Consider the following 24,000-nt stretch of genomic DNA (forward strand, 5'->3'; position numbering starts at 1 on the left):
TCCGGTCCTGTTATAATACGGTAACTATGATTAAATGCAGAATAAAAGATAAGAAATTCTTAAACGATTTACACGACCCTATTAATGCTACTTACTTATATGTACATTAAATTAACAACACGCGTTGCTTGGGGACTCGAATATTTACAAAACTACCGTGGCTAAGGCGTTGTCATGGATGTATTTACACGTTTAACTTCAATCAAACACCTTGACAAATGAACTCATATCCCTTATTTTTGAAAGGGATTCGTATTTTTTAAAAATTCAACATTATGGATTATTATAGTTGTTTTAAACAAAGTTTCAATTGCGTATAGACGTAGAGTCGAGGGCTTTTAGCAAAATGGAGGAGTATGAATTGAGAAAACTTTTGCAGACGAAAAATGGTTGTCGAATACCAAAAATGCCGCCTATTCCAAATGTTCGAATTATGGAAAATTTGCCTTTTACGCCAACACCGCCTTACAAAAGAGCTAAGGTATGTATACCTCATACGATATGTATGTATACTTCCATATATAGGTATTATTGTATGACAAATAAGCCGACTGTACTTTGTGAATGTACTTTGTAGGCTTCGCGTTAGTATTCATAATCGAGTGATAAGTTTTGTGATACAATAGGTCTTCAGGGACGGAACGGATACCACCAACCAAAGAAGTTAAAGAAAATAAAATTTCTGTTCTCTATCACAGTAACAGTGCATCAGTACACTTATAGCTCACATGTTTTTGAAACAAAATTAATTATAAATTACTAGTGCATAAATACTGTTCTACTTAGTAACACATCTATTTACAGGAAAAAAGAGCTTATTTCCGTCAAGCCGTTGAGGAGTGCGCATCAAAGACTAAAATGAAGATCGCCCGCCCACCACCGCCGCTAGCACAGCTGCTGGATTACGACCAAGCAGAACAAGAGCAGCTCATTGCCACACTGAAGAAGAACGCCGAAAACGTTCAGCCACCGCCCATGCTCAGAGCTTGGGAGAAAAAGATCACTGCCCTCGTCTCTTCCAAACTACGCAACGCCTTCCCAACCCTCACCGAGGAACTCCTCAACGAAAGCAAAGACGAGTGGAACCTCCGCCTCCACGACTTAGCTGTCAAGACCATCATCAGAGATGTGCCTGGAGTCCTACGTAAGAGGTATGAAGAACCATTTTTCAAATTCAAGGGAATTACAGAAAACCACGCGAAAATGCTCAAGTTCCGAAAGAAGCTAGAAGACGGCGCCTTAATCATGCATCCGTTTATAAGACTTATTCTTGAATCATCTGAAAAAACGTTTCCGACTGAGATTATCAATATGGCGAAATATCGAGACAAAGGACCGATAGATTTGGTTGTGTTTAGAACAAAGATTATGGACGAAATCAGGCGGGCAGACCATTTAGTGTCCAGTACTTGGTATGCTATACTCGTTCAGTGGCTAAAGAATCCGAGATGTTTAAAAGGCATACACCCTAAAAGGATCCCCCAGTTCGTTCGTTGTGCGACCAAAATGATATCTATGCAAATACAGGAACTGATGCGCAGATCTGTTGAGGCAATCATTAATGCCGTAAAAGATAAAGATTCCATTCCAATAATAAACTTGATTTTAGATTTCAACAGAGAATTTGTTTATGAAGAATCTCTAGAAACAGTGTTTGAAACTTATCATGATATAGTTAATGCCATATGCTTAATAGCTCAAAGATTGATGCCAATAGAACAATATCTTAATTTACCTTATAACTTTGATGCTCTACCGGTGCAATATAACGAGTGGTTAAATAAAGATGGACATATGAGGTTGCAAAAACATTTAGATATCGTGTTTGATCCACTCATTCGGTATTTAGATAAACTTCGTCTAGAATACAGTATGCTATATGGACCAACAGCAAAATCGGAGCTTTTACAATTTATAGAAGATGCTGAAGAATTTGAAGAGTTTCGAGATAAGATACTGTACTTTCAAAGTGTAGATTCTGATATAACTGCAGTTGTGGAAAATGCGTATTTTAATTGCGCAGTTGTCAGTCAGTTAAAAATGATAACTGGATTAAAAAACAAGGCTTTGGAATTTATTAACGACATTATAGCAGGAATAGTGAAAGCACACAGTGTCGAAAATCTAAATATTTGTAACGAATTCGAAATAATCAAAGATAAAGCAATGAAACAACCAAAAAATGCAGCAGACTTGATTGAACAAGGAGTTTACATTACTCATGCTAAAACAGTATTGGTTGAAGCCCTGAAAGAAAGAATATCAAGACAAATAAGTATCGTTTCAAACCTGTTAGAAATGACATATCTTACCGCTGAACACGTGAAATCCAATACACGATGTGTGAACTGGTTGAAAGATATCAAGCCAATATTCGAGAAAAACGCTGCGGACTTCGAAGCAACTAAAATGGAAATGGAAGATAATCTGATGAATAAAATAACTTACCTTAATGATGAAGTCTTGAAAATGATTCCTTATTTAGAACTCCTTGACAACATGGACGATGTCAACAACACCTTAGAATATCTTGAATATTTACGTAAGTTTGCTTACCGCTTGAGTGACTGTGATAAAGTAGTGTCATGGATAAACAATGAAGAGAAAACGTTTAAATTCCCAATTACCCCTTTTGCTGATTTAGAAGAAGTGAAAGACTTTATATTACCATTCTATAATCTAGTTCATTTAGTTCATAGATGGAAACGTAGCTACTATACTTGGATGGATGGTACATTCGAATATTTAGATCACCTAGCAATAGAACGAGACCACGACATTTACTATAAAGAATTTTTAAAATTGTCAAAAGAGTACAAAAATAAAATCAAGCAACAGATTACCGAGGGAAATGAAAGACGATTTCAGGGATTAGTCGATGATCCAGATGTGAATAATCTTCCGGCTCCTATGAAACTTTGTGCCCAAGCCATAGCTGAGATTAAGGAATGGCGACCAAACGTACAAATGGCTCATATCATGTGCAATAAAGCTTTGATGCAAAGACATTGGGATGAAATGTCTACAATTGCTAAGTTTGACTTGACACCTAATGCTGGCACCACCTTACGGAAAATAATCAATTTTAATATATGGGACGACCTTGACCAATACGAAATAATAAGTATAGCTGCAACAAAAGAATTGGCACTGGTTACTAATCTAAATAAGATGATAGCTGAATGGGACGATATATGTTTCAAAACTAGTGAGTATAAAGATACTGGAATACACATTTTATCTGGACTAGATGATATCCAATGTGTTTTAGATGAACATATTGTTAAAACAATAGCTATGCGGGGTTCCGCCTTTGTTAAACCATTTGTAACACAAGTAAAAGAGTGGTACGACAAAATAGTCAGAATAAATGCAACTATAGAAGAATGGGGAAAGGTTCAAAGTCAATGGTTGTACTTGCTGCCCATTTTTTCCTCGAAGGATATTGTGGCACAAATGCCAGAAGAACGAGTTATGTTCGGTGAAGTTAACACTATATATCGTCGATACATGGGGATGGTTGACACTGATCCTCATGTCACTGAAATCGCCGGAGGACTTGGAGTACTAGAAGTATTTAAAATTGCTTCTGGACTTTTAGAGAGAATCAATGAAGGGGTCAATAACTACTTAGAAAAGAAGAGGCTTTACTTTCCAAGATTCTTCTTTTTATCCAATGATGAAATGTTGGAAATATTATCAGAAACTAAAAATCCGCTCAAAGTGCAACCACATTTGAAAAAATGCTTTGAAGGGATAAACAGATTAGTATTCGACCTGGATTACAATATTTCAGCTATGGTATCAATGGAAGGAGAACAAGTAGAGTTTCTCGAAAACATAAATGTACAAGCTGCATGCGGATCTGTAGAAAAATGGCTTGTTCAGGTAGAAGAACAAATGGTTAAAGCTGTTAAAATGGAAACGGAATTATCTTATGATGAATATCCAAATGTAGGACGTACTGAATGGGTTTTATCATGGGAAGGAATGGTCGTATTATCTATATCACAAATTTACTGGGCTGTAGATGTTCACGAAGCGCTTGATACTCACAAACTAACTGTCCTTGAAACGTTTCACGAACGTTTGACATATCAACTCAACGAAACGGTCGCTATAATACGCCAAAGTGACTTAACGAAGCTGAACAGTATAACTATAAAAGCCCTTATAGTTATAGATGTCCACGCAAAGGATGTTATAAATGAGCTCATTTCTAAAAACGTAACGGAGATTACTGATTTCCAGTGGTTAGCCCAGCTACGTTACTATTGGGAAGAAGAAAGGGTTTATGTAAGGATTATTAATGCAGTAGTTAATTATGCTTACGAATATTTGGGAAATTCTGACAGACTAGTAATAACTCCACTGACGGATAGGTGCTACCGTACCCTAATAGGAGCTTATTATCTACATTTAAATGGTGCTCCTGAAGGACCTGCGGGTACCGGCAAAACAGAAACGACTAAAGATTTGGCTAAGGCTTTAGCGGTTCAATGCGTCGTGTTCAATTGTTCTGATGGCTTAGATTACAAAGCTATGGGAAAATTCTTCAAAGGTCTGGCTTCGTGCGGTGCGTGGGCGTGTTTTGATGAGTTCAACCGTATAGAAGTGGAAGTATTATCCGTCATAGCTCAACAAATTTTATGTATTATCCAAGCTGTGAGAGCAAATTTAGAAACTTTTGTATTTGAAGGAACGAAATTGATTTTAAACCCCGCTTGTTATGTTTGCATTACTATGAATCCAGGATATGCTGGTAGGTCCGAGTTGCCGGACAACCTAAAAGTTTTATTTAGAACTGTAGCCATGATGGTCCCAGATTATGCGATGATAGGGGAAATATCTCTTTACTCTTTTGGGTTTATAGACGCACGCCATTTGTCAGTAAAAATAGTTACCACGTACAAACTTTGTTCCGAACAACTCTCTTCCCAAAATCATTATGATTATGGAATGAGAGCTGTGAAAACAGTTTTATCTGCTGCGGGGAAATTAAAGAGGAGCTTTCCTAACGAAAAGGAAAGCATTTTACTGCTAAGGTCAATAACCGATGTAAATTTGCCGAAGTTCTTGTCGTTTGATGTTCCATTGTTTGAAGGTATAATATCAGACTTGTTCCCTGACATAACTTTACCAAAACCAGATTATGATAATTTTTTTAAAGCTTGTAACGAGACTTGCGAATTAAATAATCTCCAACCAATGGATTGCTTTTTGATGAAAGTTATTCAAACGTATGAAATGATGATTGTTCGGCACGGGTTCATGTTGGTCGGAGATCCTTATTCAGGAAAAACCATGACATTGAAAATTCTTTCCGAATCACTTACTTTAATGCATGAAAAAAATCAACCGGGAGGCTGTGCATGTACTTATAAAGTAATAAATCCAAAGGCTGTAACAATGGGACAGCTTTACGGAGCATTTGATCCAATTTCGTATGAATGGACAGACGGTATTGTTGCCACGATGTTTAGAGATTTCGCTTCAGAAGACACTCCGACCAGGAAATGGATTGTTTTTGATGGCCCAGTAGATGCTGTTTGGATTGAGAATATGAACACTGTGCTAGACGATAATAAAAAACTATGTCTAACTTCCGGGGAAGTCATGGCCATGACACATGTAATGTCAATGATATTCGAAGTGATGGATCTTGCTCAAGCCTCGCCAGCTACGGTATCAAGATGTGGCATGATTTACATGGAGTCGGTTACGCTCGGTTTTCGTCCATTTTATAAATCCTGGATAAAAACACTTAACTCCTATTGGCTTGAAGACAACGAAAAATTTATTTACGATATGTGCGAATGGCTTTTTGAGCCCATGATCTACTTTGTTCGAAAGAACTGTAGCCAGTTGGTTACAGCAGGGGAGGTCAATTTATTAATGAGTACACTTCGTCTCATTGAAATGCTGATGAACAATGCTATCGAAGGCGAAGAAGATACAAAACATACCAGATGCTGGCTTCAAGCGTCTTTCATCACTGCTTTGGTATGGGGTGTAGGTGGAATATTGAATAGTGATTCCCGTGAAAAGTTTGACGATCTTGTGAAGGAATATTTCAAAGGCGAAAGGGGAATGCCGTTGCAATTAGATCGATTCGAAGTATCTATTCCTCCCGAGGGCATGCTCATTGACCATTATTACGTTTATAAGGGTAAAGGCTGCTGGAAGACGTGGTCCGAAGCTGTTAAGGCAGCTCAGGTTAAAGAACAAATCAATCTTTTGCAAACTGTTATACCAACTCTTGAAACTGAGAAATATATGTTTTTACTAAACCTGCATACAAAATTTGGCCAGCCGTTATTGTTGATTGGGCCGACGGGCACCGGGAAAAGTTTTTATGTCCAAAATTTTTTGATGAATAAAATCGACATGGAGAAGTACACCCCAGGTTTTATAACGTTCACTACAACTACTTCGGCTAATCAAACGCAAGAGTTGGTTATATCTAAGTTAGTGAAAAGAAGAAATAATATGTATGGTCCTACGAAAGGCAAAAAAGCAATTATATTTATAGATGACATGAATATGCCGGCTAAAGAAGAGTACGGCGCACAAGCGGCTATAGAATTACTTAGACTTTTCTTTGACCAGAAACATTGGTACAATTTAAAGACCACTAAAAAACTGTATCTACTCGATACACTTTTTTATGGAGCTATCGGCCCAGTTGGAGGCAGTCGGCAATTGATATACCCAAGAATGCTGCGCCATTTCAATATTTATTCAATAAACGAATTTTCTAAGGAAAGCATGTCAAAAATTTTTACCACTCTTCTTCAACTTGGCTGGAGAAAAAATGGTTTCGGCCAAGACACACAGCCTGTTATTGTAAATATAATAGCAGCTACAATGGATATTTACGACAAAGCTAGTGAGGGATTGCGACCTACTCCTGCCAAATCACATTACGTCTTCAATCTTAGAGACTTCTCAAGAGTCATACAAGGTTGTACATTATTAAGAAAGGAATCGGCTGAGAGCAAGAAGACATTTACAAGGCTTTGGGTGCATGAAATTATGCGTGTATTTTATGATAGACTCGTAGACGAGGCAGACCGTTCTTGGTTTTACGAAGTTCTTAAAAAGTCTACTCGTGACTGCATGAAAGATGTATTTGAAACTGCACTGGATACATACGCAAATGAAGAAGGTCAAGTAACAGAAGAAAATATCAAAGATATGATGTTTGGTTGCTATTTAGACATGGACAGTGTTGAAGGTGAAAGGCGTTACGATGAACTGCCTTCAAAAGAAGCTTTTCTGAATATTGCAGATGCAATGTTAAACGAGTACAATTCTATGCACAAAGCAAAAATGGATATAGTTTTATTTGATTATGCATTAGAACATTTGTCAAGAATATGTCGTCTCTTATCGATGCCTTCTGGAAACGCTTTATTAGTAGGGGTAGGCGGTTCGGGTCGCCAGTCATTAACACGGCTAGCTTGTACAATATTAGGTCAAAATGTTTACCAACCCGAGATTACTAAATCGTATAATGTTAAAGATTGGCATGGTGACATAAAGTTAGTCCTTCGTGAATCAGGCGGTCTCAATAAAGAAACAACATTTTTGTTCACTGATAATCAAATAACTGAAGAAGTTTTCATTCAGAATTTAGACAGTCTGCTAAATTCAGGCGAAGTACCTAATCTATACGGTCTAGATGAAAAACAAGAAATACTTGAGCTAGTACGTCTAGCAGCTCAAGGAGGAAACCGTAACTTAGACATCAGTCCTCTGAAAATTATGGCTTTCTTTGTTGCAAGATGCAAAACTAAACTACATTGTGTATTGTGCTTTAGTCCGATTGGCAATGCTTTTCGAACTCGATTAAGACATTATCCATCACTGGTAAACTGTTGCACTATCGATTGGTACGATAGTTGGCCTGAAGACGCGTTGACTATAGTAGCTCATCATTATATGGGAAAAGTGAATGTGCCTGATCAAGCAAAATCTGCTGCTGTTATAGCTTGTAAGCAATTTCATGTTGATGCCCGACATATTTCAAAAGAATTTTATAGTAAGTATGGCAGAAAAACGTACATAACATCTGCTTCTTACTTAGATTTGATCAAGTCCTTCACGACGTTGACGAATAAAAAACAAAGAGAGCTGAAGGCAGCCAAGCTCAGATATATGAATGGTTTGGATAAACTTAGCCAAGCAGCTGATGCTGTAGGAATCATGCAGAGTGATTTGAATGAACTAAAACCTCGACTCATTATCATGGCCGAAAAATCAGCCAAAATGATGGAAGAAATAGAAACGGAAACTCAGAGTGCTGACAAAGCTGCTGCACAAGTAAGAGCTGATCAAAAAGTTGCTAACGTACAAGCAGCGGCTGCGCAAGAACTTAAGAAAGATTGTGAGGCTGATTTAGCTCTTGCTTTACCGATATTAGAGGATGCTATTGCGGCTTTAAATACCCTTAAACCTGCTGATATTACTATCGTTAAATCAATGAAGAACCCCCCAGCCACTGTCAAATTGGTCATGGCTGCAGTTTGCGCCATGAAAGGTATACCTCCCGATAAAATTCCAGATCCTGACAATCCTGGCAAAAAAATACTGGATTACTGGGGGCCGAGTAAGAGGATATTAGGCGATATGAGCTTTTTAGAGTCTCTGAAAAACTTCGATAAGGATAATATACCCATTGAGACCATGAAAAAAATTAGAAAAGATTATCTTTCTAATAAAGACTTTAAGCCCCATATTATTGCTAAAGCTTCTACGGCCGCTGAAGGATTGTGCAAATGGATAATTGCTATGGATATGTATGATGCTGTTGCTAAAGTGGTAGCCCCAAAAAAAGCTAAATTAAATGCAGCTGAAAAAGAGTTTGCTGAAACTATGGCTATATTAGAAGAGAAGAAGGCGACAGTTGCTCGTTTAGAAGCTAAGCTAGCTGAATTACATAAATCGTTAACAGAAGCCAATATTCAAAAGAAAGCACTGGAAGACGAAGTGCAGTTATGTATAGATAAACTTTGTAGAGCCGAAAAATTGCTAGGTGGATTAGGAGGAGAAAAAGTGCGTTGGACGACAGCCGCAGAAAATTTACAACTATTGTTTGACAATTTAGCGGGAGACATATTAGTTTCCTGTGGAATAATTGCCTATTTAGCGCCTTATACCTTACCGGTGAGGGCTGAAATGACTGAAAAATGGTTTCAATTGATAATCCAACTGGAAATGCCGCATTCGGATGTTTATGTCCTGAAAAACGTTTTAGGTTCTAGTATCAAAATACAAAATTGGTGCATTGCAGGATTACCTAGAGATGCATTCTCCATTGACAATGGTATTATTTTAGATAATTCCCTAAGATGGTCCTTACTAGTAGATCCTCAAGGGCAAGCGAATAAATGGATAAAAAATATGGAAAAATCAAATGATCTCCAAGTATTAAAATTCACTGATGATAATTACATGAAAGTAATAGAAACATCTTTAGAGTACGGCAAACCTGTTTTATTTGATTGCATATTAGAAGACATAGAGGCACCTTTAGATCCGATATTATTAAAACAGACGTATAAGCAAGGTGGCAAAGAGTTTATTTCATTAGGTGACAATATCATAGAATATCATTCCAATTTCAGGCTATACATGACTACAAAACTAAGGAACCCTCACTATTTGCCTGATGTTTTTAATAAAGTGACTTTAATTAATTTTGCTTTGACGAAAGACGGTTTGGAGGATCAATTACTTGGAATAGTCGTAGCTAAAGAACGTCCTGATTTGCAAGACAAACGCGAAAAACTTATAGTTCAAGGCGCAGCTAATAAAAGTGCTTTAAAGCAAGTGGAAGATGACATTTTACGCACTTTGCAGGAATCGAAAGGTGATATTTTAGAGGATGAAACTGCAATTGAAGTTTTGGATTCATCCAAATTATTAGCAATTGATATTATGAAAAAACAAGAAGCAAGCGTTGAAACTGAACGTGCGATTGAAAAGTTTCGGCTTGGTTATAAACCGATTGCTTCACATTCAGCCGTGTTGTATTATTGTGTCACAGAACTGCCAAACGTAGACCCCATGTATCAATATTCATTGACTTGGTATATTAATCTTTACATTTCATCAATCGAGCGTGCAAATAAGTCTAAAGTTTTAGAAAGGAGATTACATTTTCTAAAAGATACATTTACTTATAATTTGTACAAAAATGTTTGCCGGTCATTGTTCGATAAAGATAAACTAATGTTTTCATTTATAATATGCTCTAAATTAATGTTGTCTAGAGGTGATATAGATCATGACGAATATATCTTTTTAATAACTGGAGGAATTGCCGTTAATAATCCTTTGAAGAAGCCTGCTGAATGGCTTACAGATAAAGCCTGGGACGAGATATGTCGAATCGATGACTTACCTTCCTACCGTGGAATAAGAGGCGATTTAATGAGCTCTATAACTTCATGGAAAACAATTTACGACGACATGCACCCACAGAATAAGCCTTTGCCAGACCAATGGAATCAGGCGTTAACCGATTTTCAGAGATTGTTAATAATCAGAGTTTTACGACCTGATAAATTAACCATTGCCATTTCTAAATTTGTGGAGAAACAATTAGGGCCCAAGTATGTTACACCTCCTCCTTTTGATATTGCAAAATCATACGGGGACTCCAACTTTTTTACTCCACTAATCTTCATTCTATCTCCTGGTTCGGATCCCATGGATGCTCTAATGAAATATTGTGAGAAATCAGGATATACAAATCGGTTTAATTCGATATCATTGGGTCAAGGACAGGGACCAATCGCAACGGCAATGATAGAAAAGGCACAATTGGAAGGTGGCTGGGTATGCTTACAGAACTGCCACTTAGCTACATCCTGGCTTCCGGCTCTTGAAGACATAGTTGAAAGTTTTGACTTGACTAACACTGATTTAAGCTTTAGACTCTGGCTGACAAGTTACCCGTCTGACAAATTCCCTCAATCGATTCTACAAGTCGGTGTGAAAATGACTAACGAACCTCCAACTGGACTCCAACACAACCTGAATCGGTCTTATAATTCAGAACCATTAAAAGAACCTCAATTTTTTGAAGGCTGCCAAGGAAAAGATAGAACTTTCAGTAAACTTTTATACGGGATAAGTTTTTTCCATGCGGTAGTACAGGAGAGAAAAAAGTTCGGTCCATTAGGATGGAATATTCAATATGGTTTCAATGACTCCGATTTCCAAATATCCGTTATGCAGTTACAGATGTTTTTGAATCAGTATGAAGACATTCAATATGTGGCAATAAAATATTTGACTGGAGAATGTAACTATGGGGGTCGAGTCACTGATGATTGGGATAGACGTCTAATAAATACACTTTTAGATGACTATGTCAATTCTGGGGTGGTAAGCGATCCGAACCATACTTTTTGTGATATTGGGCCTCAGTATGGTTTGCCCCGGAGATGTGAATATCAGGACTATTTGAAACACATAGAGACAGTTCCTGTGAATCCTCCGCCAGAAATTTATGGGTTGAACATGAATGCAGGAATCACTCGAGACTATTCTATATCCGTGGGACTGACAGAAGCGTTAGTGCTTGTTGAGGGCACAGGAACCGGTGGAGAAGGTGGAAATACGGAAGTAATATTAGTCCACATGTCTTTAGAAGTTTTGTCCAAGCTTCCCGAGATGTTCGATATAGAGTTGGCACAGAAAAAATATCCAGTCGATTACAGTGAGTCTGTGAACACTGTGCTGGTCCAGGAAATGCAAAGATTTAACAAACTGATAAATGAAATCAAAGAGTCACTGCTAGATTTACAAAAAGCGCTAAAAGGCCTTATTGTAATGTCACCAGCTCTAGAGCATCAAGCCACTGCGATGCTGCTCGGTAAAATACCAGAAAACTGGCGCAATGTCTCCTATCCTAGCTTAAAACCACTACCTAGTTATGTTACGGATCTTACAGAGAGACTCAAGATGTTGAAAAACTGGTATGATAACGGTAAGCCTACGACGTTTTGGCTTTCTGGTTTCTTTTTCACTCAGGCTTTTCTTACGGGATCAATGCAAAATTATGCTAGAGCGAAGAAGATTCCGATAGACTTACTGGTATTCGATTTCGAAGTTCGTAATGTTGATTTTGAACATGACTCTCCTAAAGTAGGAGTGTACGTAGCAGGGCTTTTTATGGATGGCGGTCGCTGGGACCGTAAAACTAACACTATTGCCGAGCAATTTCCTAAAGTTTTAAATGACAATTTGCCTGCGATTTGGCTGTACCCAAAATTAAAGTCAAAGTTTGAGGAGGGATCGCGGTATAAATGCCCTCTTTATAAAACTTTAGAAAGGAAGGGGGTGTTAGCGACCACTGGGCATTCATCTAATTTTGTGTTAGCGTTTTTCTTGCCATCTGATAAACCTTCTGCTCATTGGATCAAACGAAGCGTTGCTCTGTTATTACAATTGGATAATTAGAGATTTTACATCGTCATTTATGTCATCTTTATCGTCATACTAATGGTACATTTAGCAGACTCACAGAAGTGGCAGAAGCCAAGTACAGAGATGTGCTTTGCCGAGGGTATTAGTTTCAACTGTTCTCTGTATGTTTGAAATATGTTCCGACATTTAAAAAAAAACTTGATGCTCATTAGCAATGTTCGATTTACCTATTAAACCTTGACAGTTGACAGATTGTTGGTAAATAACTATTGTACGGTAATCATGGCAGTAGTTGCCCGTGATACTGACATAAATGCCAGTGTGTCTTTTTCAATCACGGGGGACTGGGGGACTAAAAAAAATAACATATGCTTTAATCGCTTTGTCACGACGATAACGCGTCAGCGACAGCGTCCATTTGTACCTACGCCTGCTGGTTTTTAGTTAGGCATGATCCGCATGGTATTTAGTAATCATTAATTAATAATCTAGAATTGTAATCTGTATTTATTTGTACTTATTTTTTATTGATAATCAATAAATCGTAGAATAGTAAATGTGTGTTTTCATTACTACTTCTATTATTTCGTTATAATATTGATAACGTTTCACTCGGCAGAGTTGAGTGGGCCAAAAAGGTAAAAGGTGCTTTCAGGTGCCTAATCCAGTTAAAAAAGTGTAGGCCCAGCTCCAGTCCCAACTCTATGTAATTCTCCCGGGTAAGAGTAACCTAGGGCTGAAAATATTGTACTTAATTAATTGGGCGTCTGCTAACTGCCGCGGTTGAACGGAGGGGATGAGCGGGATAACGAAAAATTATGAGGAACGCTAACTGGCGCGGATGCATGCAACGGATTTTACCTACAATGGCAGTGCGTGTACCCGCTCCGTGCACCCGTTTCAGTTAGCGGACGCCCTAAAGAGAAATAATAATTATTAAATACACGCCAGCAGTGAGGAAGGCCATGAATAAAACAAATCTTACCTCTGAAAACAGGTGTGTGGTAGGAAGTCACTAAACGGCGACCGGTAGTACGGGTGCTTGAGGCCGACCTTCGGCGTGAAGAGGATGAGCGGCTTTCGGAACGGCATTGCGATCTGTCGTCGGATCATGTGGAAATAGTTGGCGGGCGTCGTGATGTTGCACACGATCCAGTTGCATGCGCGTAGTTGTTTCACTGCAACACCCATGATGTTAAACAGGATCCAATTTCACCAATGATTTTTTAATGGCATATATAGACTACCACGTGGTTGGAAAGAGGGTGAACTCTTTTCAGACTGCGTGGACCTGTTCCATTCTTTCATAATGAAAAAATTACGTATTGAAGAAAATAATGCTATTTTATTTACTCTTTTCTGTATCTCTCATGTACGTTAGGTTCTATTCCTCTTTTCTAAGACATGTTAAGTTGTCATGTGAGCTGTAATTACAACAACCTGCCGGACGCCGTATCATGCCAAAATATGAAATGGTCAAAAGTATGTAAACAAGAGCAGCGTATAGGGACTCACGGACTAGTTCTTTGTCGTCTAAATCGGGGATGTGGTCCATATCGTCATCCGCTTGCAGCAGGTAGCGCTCCGGTCGACCCGACGAGTGCTCAGGGCCCTAATAACATTCACAATTCAGTCAAGATTTCTCAGATATTTTCCAAATTCTGTTTATAATCGTTAAAAAAATTGCAATGATAAGTTTTTAAGTAAGGTACAGGGTCCTGCGAGTAAGTAATTATTAGCAGGACGCAATTTTAAGAGGGGACCTTTTACGTTATCTCTCCCTACTCTAATTACCCAATAAAGAGAAGCAATACGCTCGTGATACTCGTATTTAGCCTTGAAATAAACTAACAGCTCCATCAATCCCGTGAGGCAGCTGGACTACAAGCCCCGACTGGCAGATCCACTTGCTCTCCGCGTTGGCGATGAAAGTGTCGAAGACAGGTTGGGCAGTGTCAGCGAAGTCTCCATACTGCGCCTCCCATATCGTTAGCAAGCGAGGGCTAGAGTATGAGTAGCCTGCCTCGAAACCCAAAATACCTGTTGAAATAAATATTTTAAAAAAATTACAAGGAAGGAAGGAAGGAATTAAGGAATTACTAACATCCAATATCTGAGTGAAAATGTTATGTCAGTCACAGAGCTATCGGGTTATTTCATTGATCGCTATGTAATGTACAGCTAGCTCCCGGTACTTATATTGAGCAGGTAGGCCGAGTAGGATTCTATAGAGATTATCCCATGATTGAAGTGGATAGTTGGACTCCCTTCAACCTTCATTGAGCAATTTGAAGCAAATTTATACGAGTACCTACTAAATCTGTCGTACATTATCATATTTTCTAAGTTGTCAACCTAGTTGTTGTTGTTATTAGGTTGTGGTGGCAATGTTAATGTAACTCACCAAACTCTGACAACGAGCTGTTGTGCAGATGATACGCGGCCTGGTCAGGGTATAGGAAGTCGAAAACGCGATGAGTGGCGCCGTCTACGCCTTGGTGGTGTAGCACGTGATGTCTGTAAGTAACGATAAAGTTTTGGATATCTTCAGAAGCTTTTCTTGTAGTGCGAGAATAATGATAAGAAATAACAAAAACAATTGAGAAGGCCGGACTGCTCAGCCATAGTCGCTTACGAAATTGTGACACGATGATTGTAAACGCCCTGAATAAAATTTTCTTCTTCTTCATCCTTGTTCTTATCTTGCAGTAGAGACCCGTAAACGATTTCTTCACTTAACCCATATGTCCAATTATTAAGAAAATTTGTGCAGATACCGGTCAAGAAAGCTCCAGACTTTAGAGGAAGGCCTAAGGCACGCGACTTCCAGCCAATTAGTAGCACGAAAAAACCTATATATAGGTACTCCTTTGGATGTTGGTATACCTGTGTGCCATAGTGCCTCTCTCCACGTCTTCGCCGGTAAAGCGGATGTGAATATTGTCTCGGAGCAGAGAACCGTAAGCAAGCGCTTCTCCCATTGCCCAATCCGCTATACCTTCTTTTACCTGCCATACGTAAAACAAAATATTGTTTATTATCAACTCACCTCAAAATTTGAAGCACGCTCTTTGTATTTTTTGAACAAAACTCTTAGTGGTTAAATGTCGAAGAAGATTTGAGAAAATGTCTGAATAGGAACATCTAACACACCCGATCAACGAGAACCCCAAGTTACATTTATTTAAGAAAAAAGAGAAACATTTCTTGAAACTTATTAGGTTTATGGAGATAGAGTTCGGTAAAGGCATACAGTAAAGTCCGTCTAAGATAAATCTGTAAATCAGAAGTTTGGCGCTTCTATATTTATTTGGCGTTGGAATCTAACAAGCAGAGAAATAAATAAAAATACCGCCCTAATAGTTTCTCATCAAATAGACTACCTGTTTCTCCCTGTTCTGCAGGATCCTGGCGAGACCCTTGTGGAGCTCGAAAGCCCAAGGCTCAGGCGCTTTGCAGAAGTGGTTGGCTATAGTGTTGATAGACGTTTGACTGATCCCGGTTGGCAGGATCTGAATAAACCAAATAATATTGCTAATTATTAACAACTAGCTTGGTAGATAAATACTAAAATTGTTCACAACGCCACTTCCATGTTCCAATTGTTCCAACTTAATTTCGTAGAATATAGGTCTGTGATATTGGAGCTGAAGAGCTGAAAGACGAATATTATTCTATCACCATCGAGTTTGGTCAGAATCGTATTAAAATAGAAATAAACTATAATTTGGTCTATGGTATAGTTTCTATCATTGAACTACTAACACCTGTTGATTGTAGCTAACCTCGTCCTAACATGTCCTACAGCGCCGGGCCAAACCCCCGGTTTTATCCTTCGCCCATTTTCATGATAGCTGAAGGTTAAAGCCGGTCTTACCGTGGACAAACGCAGAAAAACAGATACAAACCGTTTTAGGATCGACAGCCTCAAAGAAGCCGGTCCACGGCGTGTCGATCCAGTCCATGATGCTCAGCTTGGTGATCTTCTTGGCGAGCTCGAAGTGCTTGTTCAGCGTGTCCGTGTACTCCTTCTCCCAGCCCTTGATGTCCGCGTCCGACACTGTCCCTTCAGCCTTCAGTTTTTCGCGGTACATTTGGTCCACTGGATTGCGAATAGGAATTGTTAGAATTTAACCTTTCTTTATAGCCTGTCACGTAACGTAAGTACGGATGTGCCGACGAAAACTTTCCAAAATTGCAAAATTTTCCACATGGGAGAGTTTCAGAAAATACTTACAATTTTGTATAGGGATTGAAACTTTCCGACACGTAAAATGGAAATTTCTTATAGGTATTGTGAATATTTCAATAAATTTTGGAGAACTTTTCCAACCTTTTGGAAACTTACCGTAACATGCACATCTGTACACTTTAAGTATATAGTGATTCCTACATATTTGATGATGACTATAGGTACATTTGTGATTTCTACTCGTCTGTCTGTGTAATAAAAAAATCTGGTCTTAATTTAATCAATGGCTTAAACTTTAACCAGTGGCCGTATCGGAAAGTATTTGATGGTTATCGTAATTGACAATTGGCTAGAGGCTAGCTGTTTATCCTGTTTTTAAAGTTCCAATCCTCTTTGTTTTCGTTGGCTGCCTATGTCCACTTGTCCTACTCGTTTTAAGTGCCAGTAATAAACCAGGTCCAGGACTATGTCGAAAACTTATAGCAGTACTCCCCACATCCCTATAATACAGCTTATTAATTAGTGGTTAACCTACCTGTCTTCATGGTCTTAATCTTCTTATACATGAATGGCTGCGTGTACATAGGCTCATCCTCCTCACTATGTCCAAAGCGGCGGTAGCAGACCAGGTCGAGCACTATGTCCTTTTTGAACTTGGAGCGGTACTCAATGGCGATTCGAGCAGATTTCACGACCGCCTCTGGGTCATCGCCGTTGACGTGGATGCAAGGTGCGTCAACGCATTTGGCGAGATCTGCAAGGATATCAAATGGTGTTAAAGACTCTGTATTAAGTCAGTTCCTGAAAGTTAAACTTCATAGCATAGGTACAAGACAGGTAATTCTACGCTGAGAATAGGTCAGATGGAGAGTCAGCTATTCTGACTTTCCAAGTGTCACGTCACCGTGTACCCTGTATCTTTTTCTTCCGGCTGATTGGCTTCCTTAATGCTGAGGATTGTGACAATTTTTATGTTTAAAAATATTTTCGATTTTGTCATCCAATTGTCGCATATCACTTAGCCATGAATAACTGACAAAATAAGTATCCTTATACACAGGATGTGTGTGGAACCCTGTGCGTTGAAGTAATACAAACAGGAACACCCTTACCTGAACCTCAGTGGACCTTATATAAAATGGTACCTGAGCAGTAAGGCGAGCTCCTCGAGAATCGCGGCTCGGTGGTGTAGCCGATCTGGTTGTTGCACACGATGTGTATGCAGCCGTAGGTAGTGAAGCCGGGCAAGCTGGTCTGATGCATCGTCTCGTACACCACGCCCTGGCCCGCAAAGGCTGCGTCACCATGCATTATGATCGCCATCGTCTGGTGGAGAGATCAAGACATTTGGTATGAAGCAAATGAATTTAAAACTCCATAAAACCTTACAGTAGCACAGTAACAGCTGATTTATGTTGTGTTTGTGCGCGTGCGTCTATATAAGATTATTTTAGAGTGTAAGTTACCTACGTGCTTGTATGGGCGATGGGCGTGCTTTTGAAAAGTGGTTCATTTTTATTCGTTTCAGACGGAACAAACATGTGATTTTAAGTGTATCTAAATACCTGTCTAAAAAGAAAAGAAATCCATTTCATGCGATAGCTGTTTACCTACTACTTTACCTTATCCCCATTAGAGTCTCCCTTCCAGAACTGCTCTGCTTTGGTCTTCCCTGCCACCACGGGCCCAACCACCTCTAAATGGGAAGGGTTAGCACTCATGGACACTTTGATGTACTTGTTCGTTCGCCGGATGAAGCGGTGAATGTATGTGCCCAAGTGGTACTTGATGTCACCGGAACCCTATAAGAAATGAATTGATAGAATATGAGTTGCTCAATCATTTTACCTAGTGTAGTGAACAGCATACTGGAATAAGTGATTTTTCATCCTAAACATAGAAGTGCTACTTAACTGACCGGGAGCATCAAGGAAGCAGTTTTGATATAATATTAACAAGCCATCAAATTACACTATTTTTCGAATCTGTGTTTTCACGAGAAAACGTGACAAATTTTTGAGAGAAGTCGTAGCGTACCGGCTCTTTTGGTTCCATAGGTTTGAATTGCGCAAAGATATCCGTCAACTGTTTCCGACATACATTCACCAACATGTTCAATCGTCCTGCAATCAAATAAATAGTAAAGTTGAGGACCTACAGTTGAAGGTCCTTGTCGATAAATGTCTCTGTTAGGCTTAGAACGCACTGCGATTTTTCAAAAGCGGTTCCGCAACCGCAAAAAATGTAACGTACGGCATTCTTTATAAGCAAACGCACTTAAAAGACTAAAACCGGAAGAAATTAATCACAGTGCGTTCTAAGCCTTAAAGTATCTAGATAAAACCGTCAGCAGGTCAGCACTATGAAAGATAGCAGGCAGCGTATAAAGTTTTAAGTTCAAAGGCCATTCCCTCTCATAAAATATTTTTAGACGAAGTGGGAAAATGGATGGCATACGCATACCTCTGTGCTGCATGCCAATGATAATGGACTCCACGCCAAGCCTAGTGCTAGTGTCTACGATCTCTTCCAGCATCGCGATCATGCTCTCGCCTCCTTCTAGACCGAAACGTTTCTCCGCCGGCCATTTTGTGGCGAAGTATTTTTCTAGGCTGTAAAAGCAATTGGAATAAACTTCTGTTTTAGAAAAGCCAGTCAATGATACATGCCAACATGAAACATGGTCGCGGAAACATGATCGCCCTAAATCTACTTGGCGTCGTTCTGTGGAGCAAGAGCTGGGTGTATTGGGGATGGGGTGGGAGGAGGTTACCCAAGCTGTAGGCCGAGCACATGATTGACGCGACAGTATCTCGCCGCGAGATAGACTACCCGTCTTTTACTAACTGTATGAATTAACGGGTAGTCTATGTCGCGGCGAGATACTCTCGCGCCAATCATGTGCTAGCCCGGCTGCCCAAGACCGAAGTCAATGGAAGAACAAGATTCGAGCCCTACACCCCAGCAGGGGGTAACAGGAAATGAAATAGAGAAGAGAGTCAATGATACGGTAGTAGGTAAATATCGGTGGTGAAGGTGATAGTTTCAAGTTAACTAGTAATTTAAGTAGTAAAACTATGCATGTAATGTATACTTAGATATACGGAACGGAGGACAGGGAAGCGCTGATAGACGAAGGTCTACACAACGGATCAGGTGAGTTGCGAAGGTCTGCTCTTAGTGGCAATCGGTGGTTGAGCTCGTTCAGTATTATACTTTTGTGGCTTATAGACATGGTTTCTTACAACACAGCTTTAGTGAGCCTCCTCATGATCAATCGTTTCTCTTCGACCGTATGATCGTAGGAGCCGGGCTTTTCTATCCTGTCACGTATAAACTGGACGGCATCCACGTCGAACAGGTGCATGTACTCGATGCCCATCGAGCCGCAATACACGTATTCCAACCGGTTTATTATTTCCCTAAAACAACATCATCATAACGCTTAGTGTGCGAAAGAAAATCCATCACGTATTTGAACATTTCATAAGTGCGAAAGAGGTAGACTACAAATGAAAAACCCGTGACCACTTCTGAATCTCGTAGCAGCCGCTAGCGGCCGACTTGATTGTTCAAAACGTAAGGTTAGCGGACTAGAAATTACGAAAAGCTGCATTTATAGTCTGCCAAAAAAGAGTAGAAATTAAAAAGTGGCAATACTGTAGTGTCGTCTCGTTTGCTTATATAGATTGATTTAAAAGGGACGACACTACAGTATCTACTCTTTTTTGTCAGACTATAGGAGATACGGTGGGTGGTTCTGCGTGTGCGCATGTTAGAAGATACCTATGTAAATCGTTTCTAACACGCGGGATCAGAAAGTGATTTACGCTTTATTATATCATGTCATAATACGCTAGCTTAGCAAGTTCATAGCATAGCAAGGGAGATTCAAACAAAATACCCGTTTACCATTGATTTAGGAATTTTAGGAGAATTAATTAAAAATAAACACCTTAACGTTAACGCATGCTCAGTTCCGCCGATGGACGTTCTTTCTGGGAGCTCAAACTGCATGTCCATATGTTCCTCTTCTGAAATTAAATTTTTCGTTGGTGAATCTAGATCGAGCGCATGGCCTGATCAGTCGTAAATGAAACTATACAGGCTATAAATTTTACATTTAAGTAGCATAAGCTCGGATGGACCCTACGGTACGTCCCAGAGTATCACTGATATGTTTGAATCGGACTTATGAGATCTCCAATCCAAGCCAGTTTAGCCAGTAACTGGCGGGAGATTGCGCAGGATCGACACAACCGCGCTTTATAACCGCGAAACACTTCCAAGAATTTCCTTCGAATTTGCAAGAACGAGCCACTGGCTCGCACGTCTGTCTAAGACCAAAACTCATTTTGGGTCGCTGCTCCATATGTGGCTTTCCATTCATGTGCAATACCTAAGGACCTTTCTATCTGAATTTCTGTTGAAATTTTAGATTAAAAGGACCTTATTGCAGTTGAAGCATAAGGACCCTTCTGTGTAGAAAGAGTGGAAAGCCACATATGTTTATAACTTTATAGAATAAACATTAATTAAGTTTGTAATTTCGTTTCTTACTTAGAGTGGTACCCAGCTCGCGCACCACGATAGGGCTCTTCAAACCCGTGGTGTCCGTCCCAGCTGATCTAAACTTGTAAATCATTTTTGCAGGTACCCACAGGCTTAGAGGATCCACTTTCGCCAGGAGATGGCCACGTGCCTGTTACGATAAATATGATCTTGTTTGCGGACGATTCGACAATGATAATAAAAGGTGACAAAAATAAGGACTATGAAAATACTATTAATAATTCGCTTAAAACTGTTATAGACTGGATGGGTGAAAACAACCTAGTAGTAAATTTAGGAAAAACAAAATGCATGCAATTTCACCTCCAAAAGTCAGGGTCCTCGGATGATGTTGTGTATTCAGTATTCAGTATTCATTTATTTCTTGCTTCCATGGTACATTTTTGGGTAGTATTTACATATTTCTTATGGTATCACATGGACCCTGAATAGGGTGTAGCAAATACAGATAATTAAATTAAATTACAGTTACTTAACTATATCTAGTGGCTTTTACAAACTTATAACTACGTATATAAACTTTGTATATGATATAACACAAAATTATTACTAGTAACAACAATAATTATAATATATATGTATTACGAGCATATCGATCAATAGGGGACGTAGGGGAGGGGGTAGGTGGGACGACCTATGACTATAATTTCCTTTCTTCCATAAATTCGGTTATTGTATAATATGCTTTTGTTAATAAATGCTGTTTTAATTTCTTTTCAAATGTATTGTTGTTTTCTTCTGATTTGATAAAACTGGGGATATGATTGTAGATTTGTATCGACGTGTAGTATGGGCCTTTTTTATAAATGTCTATTTTTGGTTCTGGTAGAATTAGATCTAAATTACGGCGGGGGTTTGTACTGAAATCGAATAGATGAATATTTTTACGAACAAATATGGCTGACTCTAAAATGCAAATTGAAGGTAAGGTTAAAACTCCTAGTCTAATAAAGTGTGGTTTGCAACTAGTTCTTTGTTTGATATTTACGATTATGCGTATTTACGATTATGCGGTCAAATATAAAGAAGAAAATATAGAACACGTAAATGAAATTAAATTTCTTGGCATTCAAATAGATAGTAATGTGGGATGGAGAGGGCACATATGTAATCTGTGTAAAAAAATAAACCAGTATGTCTATGTCATAAGAAGACGGACAGAAACGGTTTCGCAGCAGTCAGCTCTCACTGCTTATCACGCTTATGTATCCTCTAATCTCAGATACGGAATTATACACTGGGGCAATGCTGCTGATTGTGATATCATGCCTTTATTTAAAGCCCAAAAGAAAATTGTACGAGCTATGTTTAAAGTTAACCAAATGACAAGCTGTAGACCTTTGTTTCAGAAATTAGGCCTGTTACCACTCCATTCTATGTATATTTACGAAGCATGTGTATTTGTAAAACAATATATGGACCGATTCACTGTACATGTAAATACTCATCCTCGCCCAGCTACAAATACGCTAAAAATTCTTCCCCCAGGAAATTGTATTTCAAAAACAAGCTTTTATACAAATACCATCTACACAATGGCCCCTAAATTGTTTAACAAATTACCGGATCTGCTCAGAAATGAACAGCTGTCGACATTTAAGATTAGGTTAAAAAAAATATTAAAAGATAAATGTTATTACAATATTGATGAATTTCTGATGGACACTTTGACAAATGAATGATTGACTTATATAATTACCCATTAATCATTATTTATTTTAAATTATTAATTACAACTTATTGATTATTTTTATTTTAAATAAAGTGACATTTCTAATAATATTGCATGCGCTAGGTAACCAAAATCATTGTACGTCGCAAGACATATTACAGAGAACAAATTGTTTATAACACCTGTATTCATTACCTGTAATGCACAATTGATGAATAAATGATTCTAAATGAATAAATGTAACTTAGGCACTTAAGGCCACCCCACACTAGTGTCTCCGGACGTCGGCGTATAGTCAATTCTATGGCTGCTTCTCGACGCAACGCTGGCGCAACTGCGCAGCGACGCCATTTTCCATAGCGCTGACTAGACGCCGACGGTTAAGACGCGAGTGTGTGGTGGCCCTTACGGCGCTCGGGAGAGGCTAGTGTGGGGTCTCTCTAAGTCGAAAGAATAATATACTTATTCGTAGACACTTTCTGCGAACTTGCTGCTAAGGGGGACAACGAAATAACATATACCTATTCTTTGTCTCTCTCAGCAGAAAGTGTCGAGTGAAAAATCGGATGTAACAAACCCCTGAAACTGGTTCCTGAGCTGTAATAATCTGTAGCAAAGATAGATATAACTCCGTAATAGATAGATACAGTCTAAGGAAAAAACGTGCCTCGAAAATCAAGAAAATTTGATTCTCGTTCAGAGGGCGCTACTAGTTTTGGCCTACAGTCGTATAGATGGCGTTGCAGGTTTCGTTTGTTATTTAACAATTTTAACGCATATCAGTGAAAGAACATGGGTCAAAATCATAAAAATAATTAATGCAAAAACAAAACATTTATCTATATTTAAATACATTCTATCGTATTTTTATAAATCTTCATTTTTTTGTTTTAAAGTGTGTCGACAGATGGCAGTGAATTTACTGGGATTACAAAATTTACTATGACAGTACCGCTCTAGTATAAGTTACTCTATGTCTGTAGCAATGTTGAACTAAGTTGCACCTAGTGATACAATCTGAGGCGCGGAAATCGTTACACAGGCTGGCTTTGACAGGCCTCTGGAGCGATAACAAGCCAAAGACTAAACACACAAACATGGAATGTGACAATTTCATGAAAAG

General features: G+C 38.9%; 2 protein-coding genes across 2 annotated transcripts in view; one reads left to right on the forward strand and one right to left on the reverse strand.

Annotated features, from left to right (window-relative positions):
* LOC134742340 (2-oxoglutarate dehydrogenase complex component E1-like) overlaps positions 1-24,000 on the reverse strand; it is a 31,811-nt gene that overhangs the window by 2,723 nt on the left and 5,088 nt on the right. The window contains exons 5-19 of the mRNA XM_063675390.1: positions 21,194-21,335; positions 20,589-20,667; positions 19,879-20,055; positions 19,097-19,245; positions 18,671-18,756; positions 18,256-18,435; positions 17,779-17,959; positions 17,169-17,387; positions 16,350-16,543; positions 15,825-15,953; positions 15,328-15,449; positions 14,846-14,958; positions 14,294-14,481; positions 13,957-14,053; positions 13,427-13,619 (exon numbers count right to left, since the gene is read on the reverse strand). Of these exons, the coding sequence (XP_063531460.1) occupies positions 13,427-13,619; positions 13,957-14,053; positions 14,294-14,481; positions 14,846-14,958; positions 15,328-15,449; positions 15,825-15,953; positions 16,350-16,543; positions 17,169-17,387; positions 17,779-17,959; positions 18,256-18,435; positions 18,671-18,756; positions 19,097-19,245; positions 19,879-20,055; positions 20,589-20,667; positions 21,194-21,335 (2,249 nt within the window). The remainder of the gene's footprint in view (positions 1-13,426; positions 13,620-13,956; positions 14,054-14,293; positions 14,482-14,845; positions 14,959-15,327; positions 15,450-15,824; positions 15,954-16,349; positions 16,544-17,168; positions 17,388-17,778; positions 17,960-18,255; positions 18,436-18,670; positions 18,757-19,096; positions 19,246-19,878; positions 20,056-20,588; positions 20,668-21,193; positions 21,336-24,000) is intronic.
* LOC134742268 (dynein axonemal heavy chain 12-like) lies at positions 117-12,474 on the forward strand. The gene is made up of 2 exons (XM_063675302.1): positions 117-481; positions 805-12,474. The coding sequence occupies exons 1-2, from the start codon at positions 347-349 to the stop codon at positions 12,472-12,474; spliced, it is 11,805 nt and encodes a 3,934-aa protein (XP_063531372.1). The 5' UTR covers positions 117-346.

Source organism: Cydia strobilella, chromosome 6 (genome assembly GCF_947568885.1).
Source record: "Cydia strobilella chromosome 6, ilCydStro3.1, whole genome shotgun sequence".
In the NCBI taxonomy this organism is placed as follows: Eukaryota; Metazoa; Arthropoda; class Insecta; order Lepidoptera; family Tortricidae; genus Cydia; species Cydia strobilella.

Bases quoted from the DNA above. Each gene is read 5' to 3' on its own strand.
- LOC134742268 (XM_063675302.1), top strand. From the start codon at position 347: ATGGAGGAGTATGAATTGAGAAAACTTTTGCAGACGAAAAATGGTTGT. The intron at 482-804 runs GTATGTATACCT...ATCTATTTACAG, and splicing joins CGCCTTACAAAAGAGCTAAG to GAAAAAAGAGCTTATTTCCG.